Source organism: Orycteropus afer, unplaced genomic scaffold (assembly GCF_000298275.1).
Source record: "Orycteropus afer afer isolate SDZICR_OR568_19922 unplaced genomic scaffold, OryAfe1.0 scaffold00223, whole genome shotgun sequence".
NCBI classification, from domain to species: domain Eukaryota; kingdom Metazoa; phylum Chordata; class Mammalia; order Tubulidentata; family Orycteropodidae; genus Orycteropus; species Orycteropus afer.
In genome coordinates, this window is record NW_006921810.1 from 1,826,953 (window position 1) to 1,838,386 (window position 11,434).

General features: G+C 34.2%; 1 protein-coding gene and 1 non-coding gene across 2 annotated transcripts in view; both read right to left on the reverse strand.

Moving 5' to 3' along the window:
* The window catches only part of KPNA4 (karyopherin subunit alpha 4), a 106,513-nt gene that overhangs the window by 6,320 nt on the left and 88,759 nt on the right, over nt 1-11,434 (reverse strand). The window contains exons 12-15 of the mRNA XM_007948765.2: nt 9,446-9,574; nt 7,717-7,821; nt 2,507-2,578; nt 1,169-1,331 (exon numbers count right to left, since the gene is read on the reverse strand). Of these exons, the coding sequence (XP_007946956.1) occupies nt 1,169-1,331; nt 2,507-2,578; nt 7,717-7,821; nt 9,446-9,574 (469 nt within the window). The remainder of the gene's footprint in view (nt 1-1,168; nt 1,332-2,506; nt 2,579-7,716; nt 7,822-9,445; nt 9,575-11,434) is intronic.
* Nucleotides 8,891-9,226, reverse strand: LOC122150758. Its single transcript, XR_006163839.1, has one exon.

Sequence of the window (11,434 nt, forward strand, 5' to 3'; positions counted from 1 at the left end):
CGTATCCCTAAAGAATGTTGATGGGATCTGGATTGGGATTGCACTGAATGTATAGATTGCTTTGGGTAGAACTGACATTTTCACAATGTTCAGTCTTTCATAGGTTGATTTTGACATATAAAGACATTTTAATAATTAAGTTATGTTTGTATGATTAAAAAAAACCCTAAGTAGCAATAATAATTATTAACTATGCCAGTTTTAAATTTTTTCTGGTACTTAACTCTTTATCTCCTGATCCTAACTTGATAGTTATTCTTTTTTGTTCTTCTAAGTCATCACTTTATTAGCTTTATGATACTTATTTATTATTATATTAATTTTCATTCCTCTTGACTCCTCCACAAAGAAAAGTTAAGACACCGCTTTTCCTACTCTTACAGTTCTTGTTCCTTTCATTCCCTTCTCAACATGTCAGAAATATCTTTAATATTTATCAAGACTGGTAACATTCATATTCTGTTCCACAGCTACACTGGATTCCCATGTTCTCTCTCTCTGTCATATTCTGAATTGTAGCTAATATTTGCTATTGACAATCCAGATGGTTCTGATACAGACGGATTTAGAACTACTGCTCTACAAAATAAAATATCAGCTATGCCACAAAGTTTTTAAGATTTTGTTAAGAGTCTGGTTACTGTCTATTTATCCAGCCTCATGTCTTGGTAGTTTCTATACCACACTTTGTGATTCAGCAACACTGAACTACTTACAAGTTGCTGAATGCTATCTCTCACCTCAGCCTTTGCTCATGCTCTTATCTTTGCCTGGGATACCTATCATCCCTTTCTACATTATTAACATGTATTCATCTCTCAAACTCCAGCTCAGGTGTCACTTCCTTATTCTACCAGGATGGATTAGGTATCCCATTTCGCTGTACATTTATATTAGGGTAATTAGCACATTCAATCAGTTCATGCTTATCTCCATGACTAGATTAAGGGCAAGGACTGTGCCTTGTTTACCACTCTTCAGTACCTTAGCACAGCGCCTGTTCAATACACAGCAGCATATCAATTACCTAACCATATGCAAAAAACTGAGTAGGAGCTATACATAAAGAACACAGAATACCATTTTCTTGTTTATCTAGGAAAAATAAAGAAATCTGCTACATTAGTCAGAAAATAAAGGTAGTTAAGTTAGCTTGTAATAAACTTACCTCCACATTCTTCTATAAGATTGGCTATGGTTTCTGCCTCATCTTCAGCCATTTTTAATATATTACTTAGTCCATCGAGTACTACTTGCACAACTTGTGCATCTTTTACAGTCAGCAAGTTGCAAAAAGGTGGGATAACATTTTGTTGGATAAGGTAGGCCACCTGAAGAATAAAAACACCGTGACATAATAAATGTAAGTAAATTTAGGTTTGTGTACCATGTTATCCCACTGAAGTAATTTTGATTTTAAAATTTTGAGGACAGAAACATGACCTCATCTTATGTTATTAAGTTAGACTACGTATTAATTAAATCTTTTTCTTTTGAAAATGCAGCTAAGTTTATTTTTCTTGAATTTATAAAGTGAAGCCAAAATAAAAATAAAGGAATCTGAATGTCATATTAAACATTTCTTTGCCACAAAGAATATTTCCGTCTTCAAGATCCTTTCTCCTGCAAGATTGAGAGATTATGAAATCAGTTGAGCAGCTGAAAATTATTTTTTAAAAACTACAATGGTTCAATTTGACAGACTCTACTGGTTCACTGCTGTAACAGATAAGAACAATTAGTACTCTTGCATGCCACCTACCTTTTAATTCCTTACTCTAGTGTGTTTACAGAATTTTTCTATCATTTTAATGATGTTATAAATTTTATTTCCAAGAATTACATTTATATTCAGCTCTACATTCATATCTATGTGGATTCAGCCCTCACTATTAGCTTCTTTCTGATAGTTAATCAATGTACTGTCTCTAAGCTCCAAATTCATCTTTTTTTTTTCTTTTACTAGCTCTGTGAAACAGATCTGGGTTCCTTAAAACTTTTTCCTTTGCCGGCTGCCATAATGTTAAGCTTTGTCCCCTGTATGACCCTAAGAATGAGTACCTCTTTACATTTTATGCCATGCTTCACCCTAGTTCTTACCCCAGCCATCTGGCCAAATTTAGTTCCTTGTTTGGTTTGCTGCCGGTAAATTTTTGTTCGTTTGTTAGGCAGTCTCATTCTACCATAGTAAAATTAAAAAGTCCTGTTCCTTTTTAATACTGTTATTAAAGGAAAAAAAAAAAAAAAAAGTAAGCAAAAAACCAACACTTACTGTAAGAGCCTTGGGTCTTACCCTAGGTTAGAAAATTTTTGTAGCCCAAGAAGCTGGAAAGAGAATATACTTCTTCTATGGAACATAACTCAAGGTGATCCTTTCATATGGCAAAGAGGGAAATCACAGGATGTGTTTACCTTGCTATTGTTTTATGATTTACTTAAGTCTAAATCTTAGAATTAGCTCTGTTGCTATTTTATCAATTTTAGAAATAAAAAAAGCTGAACTTACTTGATCTTTCCTTCCACTAATGGTTAAGTTACTTATGGCCCAAGCAGCTTCTTTCTGAGTGCCAAAATCCCCCTGTAAAAGCAAAGCAAATGGCTAAAAATTATAACACATGCCAAACTGGACTAAGGTTTTCTGAAATGATTTCTCAATTTTTGATTTCCCTAGGTTTCTTTCTAGCCTTTATATATGCAAACATAAGTTATATATAATTAGTCTTTGAACTACACTCAATCTACCCTATACAACTGGAGACCTCATTTTTGTGAGGTCTTCTGGCAATCAACTGACTCGATACTGTTATTGAAAAATATAGAGAAATATACAATTTTACTATAATCAAAGGAATTTCAAGTTAAAGTATCCTCTTTAATTTTTAAGAAAGATGAGACTATGATGTTACTCACAGATTGCCTTTTCAATACAAATCCACAAGATATATTTAACAATCATTTAAAAATATGACTTAGTGATCTCATCTTTGAGAATCTGTGAGAAAATAATTTAAATAAAGTAGTATTGCATCTTTCTACATATGGTCAGAGCAGCACCACTATTCCCAAAAAGTAAAAGCAACTAAGATTCTTAACAATAGGGAAATAGAAGGCTAATTATGGTAAACCTACCTAATGAGGTAATAAAGAGCTATTAAATATTAGGAGTTCTTGGGTGGCTTGACTACTAATCAGAAGGTTGATGGTTTGAACTGACCCAGAGGTGCCTTGGAAGAGAGGCCTGGATATCTGCTTTAGAAAAGCACAGCCTTGAAAGCCTTACAGAGTAGTTCTACTCTGCATACATGGGGTTTCTATTAGCTGGAATCAACTTGACAAAACTAACAACAGCAAAAATCAAATATAAGAGAAATGTAAATTAAAACTATACTTAGGCTATTCTTTCTTATTTATCAGACTGATAAAAGGGTACAAAACTTAAAGAGAGGAATTTGTATCCTATAGAAAAATTTATATACACATGTCTATCCTTTGATCCAGTAACCCTAAATATAATCTGGCAAAACTTGAAAAAAATCTATCTATAAGCTACTCTTCAAAGAATGCTTAATAGCAAGACACTGGAAATTTCCTGTATGTCATCAATAAAGGAATGCTTGAATAAACGACAGTACATTCAAACAACAGAGGACCATGGAGCCATAACTAAAATGAAGAGAGAAGTTCCCTATATAGTGCTATGGAAGTGACTTCATGATACAGTCAAAAAGAAAAAAAAAAGGCAATGCAAGAAGAATACACAATTTGCTACTTTCTATGTAAGAAAGGGTGGAAATGGGAATAAGCATATACATTTACTTGTATTTTTAAAAAGAAACAATGGAAGGATGAACAGAAGCTAAAACACACACACAAACACACACACACACAAACTATCTGTAAAGGAAGGGAGAGAATAGGCAGGAAGGAGCAGAAATGGAATCCAGACCTCTGTATAAATACCTTGAAAACAAGGTACATATTTTTTACTTGGGAATCATATAAGTACATTATATAATTTTTTAAAAAATTAAATAGATTAAAATAAAAAAGTAATCCCAGAAAATAAAAAACAGAAAAAAATAAACCTATTCAAGTACCACGTTGGTGGCTTATCACACATAAAAGAGTAATTTCAAGTGACACAATATTTTCAAGTGTATTACTGGTGGAATATACTCTAAAGGCAAAAAGAACCTCAAAGAAATCTTAAAACTTCATTCAGTAGACATGTGCTAGTGGTAATGTTGGTCTTGTTATTTTCATATATTTTATATATGTGTACGTATGTAAGTATATCAATATATCACAAGGAAAGTAAGTAAATATGTTCATACTTTTTTGACATAAAAGATACAAATATAAAATCAAAGTGAAAATAAAAACCTTGTTATCCTAAATAACAAGTAATCTTTGAAAGCTTCCTACCTTTTATTCATGATACATTTCTTATGAATTCTCATGTTCATGACCTTATGCCAGTCCTAGGTCAGAAAATGTGTAAGGTAAGCCTGGGATGTGTCATATCCCAGTAGGAAACTCTCAAAAAGTACTGGGGCGATGTCAAAAACATACAGGCATCAACTATAAAAGGTTTCCATTGGTCAGGGACAAAGAGAGTCAAAAAGAGTAACAACTATATGGATAAAAACTTATCAAATACATAAAAATCCATACTTTTCTAATGACACTAAAAAAAATTACTCTGGTAACATTTCAAGGTTGCTAGGAAGCCATGTCATTCTAAAAAATGATTAATAATAATTTTAAAAAGATCAAGCAATTTTCTTGCCTTCCCTATTGAAGAATTCTTCCTTATTGAAGAATTATGGCTAATACATAAAGAATGACAAAATTAGAAAGTCACCAATTTTACAACTCTTAATAAAATAACACATCTAGGCAATGATAATCAATGGTTGCTAAAAATTATTTGGAGAATGACTGACGGATAATTTTTAATTAGCTTGAGTAGAGTGATAATACTTGAACCCACACTAATCTTTTATCTCTAGACGTAGGATAAATAGTATGTGCTTCCTGATGTAAATCATTAAGAAGTACAGAGTAGTGCATAAAGTATTCTTGTTTTAAAAAAAATAAACCAAAGCTGATCCAAAGTTTCTAGGAAATTAGCCTCCACCATCAGTTTATAGGAAACACATAGGATAAGATAGAGAGATGTGTTCTCTTTTATTACAGATCAATGTTCAGAAAAACTCACACTGTGATTGTGACATCAAAAACTGCCTGTTTTGCAAATGTTAAGAGTATGAGAGATGATACAGCACATGGTAAATAGCACGTTTACTTAGCTGTTTGATCTTGGGCACTTTACTTACTACAGTTTTCTTCACCTGTAAAATAAGGTTATAACAGTAGTATCTAAACTCATAGGGTTATAATATTAAATGTGGTTTCAATTACATATACTTTATGTAGATTTAATTTGGTTATGTCCTCTTGCTCAATCAATCAAAAGATTGATTAATCATTATATAATGTCCTTCCTTGTCTCTTATGGTGGTTTTTGTCTTAAAGTCAATTTTATCATAAATTAGTATTGCTACTCCTGCTCTTTTTTGATTGCCATTTGTTTGATATATGTTTTCCAACCTTTGCTTTTTAGTCTGTTTTTGTTTTTTTCTCTAAGGTGTGTCTTAGACAGTATACTTACTGGTTATCTTTCTTACCCAGTCTGCAATGCTCCCTCTCGAGTGGTTCTTTTAATTTATTTATGTTCATTGTAATTACTGACAAGTAAAAATTTGTTGTTGTCATTTTGTTATGTGTTTTTTGTGGTGCTACTGATTTCTTTATTGCATATAATTTTCTGAGCTGAGCTCATTTTGTTTATGAATCATGTTATCATTTCCGTCATTGCTATTGTTTTAGTATCTGCTAAATATTTGTGTTTTCTTTTTTATTTTGATGTGAAGGTTTATTATTTTTCTTTGAGGTTATCCGGTGATTTATAATTTTCTTCCCAAGTTCGGAACACTATGTTCTATCTCCCAGCTGTCTTGACTTTCTCACCATGTAGAAGTTCTGTAACTACACTCTTTTTTCCCTCTTTTTGCTTTATAGTTGTCCTCATTTGCCACTGACATGTCTCATTCTCCGTTTACAGTCTTATAAGCTTATTTAGGAGCTCTGGTAGCATAGTGGCTAAAGCACTTGACTGCTAACCAGAAGGCTGGCGGTTCAAACCCACCAGCCACTCCTCGGAAGGAAGGTTGGGCAATCCTACTTCCGTAGTGATACTGCCTCGGAAACCCAAGGAGGGGTCGCTATGAGTCGGGGGTCGACTCGACGGCACATAACAACAGCAACAACAAGCTTATTTTACTTGGAATACTTCCATAACTGAGTTGGTTTATGGGTTATGTCACCGTGTGTGTTAATGGTTGGTTTTTGTTTGCTGTTGTGGGTTCTGATGGTCTCTTTAGACAAAGAATATGATATTATAATGTTGTAGAATTTATATTTAATTGGTGATTATATATTGGTATGATTCACCCAAGATTTTTTTTCCTTTGTTTTGTTTTGATATATCTGAGTAAGCAGGGTACTGTGCTCCTCTAATTCACTAGCTGGCAGCACTTATGCACTCCCCACCTGTCTCCTGGTGGATGTGACAGAGAAATGAAAGTGGGTACACAGATCTCTGTTAGCTGTCCGTGAAGAGCAGTTAAGGGTAAGTCGGGCTCGTACTGGCTGTCGTCTGTCGTTGGCCAGTTGGTGCAGAAGCCAGTAGTGGCCCTTATTCAGTAGATGGGCTGCAAGGGGTGCGGGTATTGCTGGGTCATATAGGCATAGTTGCTATCTCCCACTCAGACAAAAACAACAATAAAAAACACCAAAAAAGTATAAACACAAGAGAACAAAAAACTGCATAAACACACAGGAACAATTGCCAAAATAAAGGAATGGCAATAAATGAGAAGATATATTTAAGTACTTTAAAAAGACAAAAGAAATATAAATAGGAAAAAAAACAAACAAACCTCACAGTACCTGGGGAGGGGGTGATAAGAAAAGAATAATAATGAAAAAAAAAAAAAAAAAAAAAAAAAAAAAAAAAAAAAAAAAAAAAAAAAAAAGACAAAACTGCAAAAAGAAAAACAAGTGATAGGAAGAACAACAACAACAAAAAAGATGGGAACCAGGAAAAGGAAAGAGAGAAAAAAAGCAAAAACTAGAACCTAGGAAGGGAAAAAGAAAGAAAAAAATAAAAAGGAAGAAAAAAAGAGTAATAACAAACAGAAAAACAATTCTGAGGGGCATGTGGCAGGACACCCAGCCTCTGTCAGAGCACACAGACTGGGATGGAATTCCTGCTGGTCCAGAAGGTAGGTGGAAGTAGGGGATGGCTGCACTTCTGTTAACCCTATTATACTATAGGGTTATAGTATTAAATGTGGTTTCAGTGCTTAGAACACTAAATAAATATTATTAGTAGCAGTAATATTGATTTTCTAATAAATCTCAAAATAAAGGCATGTTTGGTTAAAGCACTACATAGGAGATGGGCCAGGGATTTCTAAAAACAAGTGTTTCTCATATATGAAACATTCCTAGGTTCAAAATTTTAATATTTTAGTATCTGTCCTACTTCTATGGGTCTTTATTAAATAAACAAAAAAATATATATTCATCTAATTTGTTAGATTTAAATCCCTACCTCTTACTCAGATACATATAAGATGACTTTCTTACCTTATCCAAAAGGTGTATTATCATTGGTACGAGGTTGGCATCAATTACTGCCTGAACCTGTTGCTGATTTCCTGCGGTGATGTTAGAGAGGAACCACACTGCTTCCTGTAGAACAAGATCCCTTCAATATTCCTCATTAAAAAATAAAGTCTGCTTTTGAGCTAAAAGAAAATACATTGACTATACTGTCCAATTAGTTTTATTATAGAATCAGTTCCACATTAAAAAATTTAAGAATCTTAATTCCTCTATTGCCTCCTTTCTACATTTTCTTAGAATAAATTTATGATAAACTACAGAATTCTAAAGAATTCTTGAAAGCAGTGTTCTCAAAAACTGTCTATTGACTCAAAACAAGCTTGGCTGAGCAAATACTAAGGAATTAAAGAACAACCAATCAATTCAAGTCTTAAAAAAAACTGTTGTATATGAGAAATATTTCTTCCTCCATAATGTGCTTTATTCTAATCTGATCAAAAGTCCTAGCCAAAGCAGATATATATCTCAACTGTCCATGACAATGGGAGGTATGAAAAATGAAAACAGTGGTTGTTTTAGTATACTTATTTTGATAATCATCATCCTACATCATTTCCCTCCAGAGCTAAAATGAAATCAAATGTGTGACTCCTTTATTGGTCTACTTTAATGATCTTTATGTGCTACCCCTTATATCACAAAAGGGAGCTCTGGTGGCATAGTGCCTAAGGCATTTGACTGCTAATCAGAAGGCTGGCGGTTCAAACCCACCAGCCACTCCTCGGAAGGAAGGTTGGGCAATCTATTTCCGTAGTGATACCATCTGGTAAACCCAAGGAGGGGTCGCTATGAGTCGGATCTGACTCGATGGCAGTGAGTTTGGTTTTTTTTGTATACCACAGAAGTGTCACTTTTGCCAAGATAATAGTTTGGTTCCAAGAGTTTGATAACTTTAAAAATAAAACAAAAAACCACAACACCTTTTGATAAATTTCATAGATAACAAATGCACACCAAAACAACAATTCCACTGGAAATGTAGACCCAACATTTAATGTAAGATAATTCACCAACTCTAAAAATCTGTTAAATTTAGTGATTTACTAAAGGGAAATTATATTCTCTATATTTTGAAACTAGTAATCAAGTTTTACTCCAAAAAATATTAGTATTAGCTAATGTACACTAGGCTCTAGTGGATCAGATCACAGGACCATGTTTAATGAACCTGTTAGAGAATTTAGGGTGCTAGGCCAGTCAGGTGAGCTGTTCTTGGGTTATAATCATTGGCAATGTTGTAATGTGTACCCATGTATTTCTACAACAGCCTCAGATGCACTCCAATATCAGCATCACCAGTCAGTGCCCCCTTTCCATAGCCTCCTAGCATGTATACACACACACACACACACACACTCTCACATTATTACATACGATATTAAACTTAGACTAAGAATTACTCAAAATATTTATTAAAAAATTCCAATCAAACAACATTCAACACCCAATTATCTCTATTTCATCATTTCCAAAAGAGCCAAATTAGCACTTTATAAGTGGCTTGTTTTTTATATGGAAAATCATACACTAATCCATGTTATAAATAGTGAGATATTTTACGGTGTATTTAAGTCTAAATTTCAGCTTATATTAACTAGCAATATTATAGATAGTTCTCAGATTCTAATTTTACAAATTAAAACTGCTGATATTTTTATGTGCTATTTGTTAAATAGAATTAAATACTTACTTTATTAATTTTCTCTTTGGGATGTGTCAGAAGTGCTGGAAAGTGTGAAAGAGCATCACAATTCAAAACTACTTGTGTTTGCTCATCAGTTCCAGTAACAATGTTGCCTACAGCTCGAAGTGCAGCAGTCTGAAATGCACCAAGATTAATGAGATTATATTCCATGTGAAATACTCCTATTACCATAAAAGTCAAGTAGGCAGAGCTTAAGAAAGCTAAATGCATTCATTCATTCAGCCATCTTATCCTTTCTGAGCACTTACTTTGTATCTGGCACTAATCTAGAAACAAATGTTAATAGGACAAACACAAGTTCCAGCTCATACAGAGCTTGTATTTAGTTATCAAATGCAACAAACAAATGAGAAAAATTAGTGCCATAAATAAATAAAAGTGGGGCTGGAAGGAGGAGGGTGCTGACTGATGGCATGACTTCTCATATTTCTCTAAAACAATTTGAATACTGACTTTTTTCTTCTAAGAAGTTTAAATTAAAGTTAATATTGCACACCAAAATACTTCAAGCATTGGATAGTGGTGATAGTTATCTAATATGGGGAATGTAAAGAATGTCAGTGAATTATACACATAACAAATGGTTGAATTAATATCAGTAACAACAAACAGTAGTTTATGCGTGGATACACAGGTGAGAAAAGCAAGTGTGGACAGGTGAATGGGAATATACTCATGACTACAGATTTAAGGAGTGCTGGTGGGGTAGTGGGTAAGGCATTTGCCTGCTAACCAGAAGGTTGGTGGTTCAAATACATCAGCTGCTCCATGAGAGGAAGATGAGGCATTCTACTAACCTAAAAACTTACTGCCTTGGAAACCCAATGGGTCATTATGAGTCAGAATCAATTTGGTTTATAGATAGATTTCATTGATATTTCTACATGTGTACTTGTATATATATAAAAAATATACATTATAGAACTAAAACGGGACAAGGTTAAGCTAACTTCTTAGCACAACTAAGCACCTTGAGGGTGTGAGTTGCCAGGCCTGTGGGCTCGGGACATCAAGCTTAATTGGCACAACACGATACAAAAAATATTATTCTACAACCTACTTTGATAAGTGGTGACCAGGATCTTAAAAACTTACAAGCAGCCATCTAAGTTGCAACTACTAGTCTCTTCTCGCATGGAGCAAAGAAGAGTAAAGAAAAATCAAAGACATACGGAAACCATTAGTCCAAGGGACCAACGGTGGCCTACATGACCCTAAGCCCAGAAGAACTAGATGATGCCCGGCTACCAATGCCAACCACTTGGAATGAGATCAAAACAGGAGATCCCGGATACAGAGGGAAGAAAAATGTGGAACAACATTAAAAAACACAAAAATGACCAGAATTACTGGTCAGATAGAGGTTGGCGAAACCCTCAGTGACCCCTTCAGGCCTGGAACTGGATTCACTGTTGTGGGTGAACAACTACCCCAGGGAGATGTACCTCTAGGACAACAGTCACTGTAAGAGATCAGAAGGGCAGCATTTGCATAGGGGGAAAGCTAGACAGGTAGGAATGCATAGGTAAGGACACAGGGAAGGGGCAATTACAGGGAGGAGGTGGGAGGGGAGCTATTCCATTGTAGGGACTATAATCGATGCCATGTACAAAATACGTATGACCTGTTGAGTGTAAAACAAATTTGCTTTGCAAATTTGCAACCAAATTACATACACACACAAAAGGTTAAAATGGCAAATGTTTTCTACTTCACCACACACACACACAAATTCTATCATGTACTTTGTAAAGAGAATTATATGCTTTTTTTTTTGGGTAGCGATAGAAGGACGACCCATTTGGCTATTCTTTCAGAGAAACTTTTCTGTTAGCACCCTAACTTACTACTCACTATCAACTAGGCCAGTGGGTCAAAAAAAAAGAGAAGAAAATCTTCTGGGTGCTGTAAAAGATAGTACTTTAGATTTATACTGATGTATATGTATGTGTTTTTCTTTTTGTTTTTTTAATT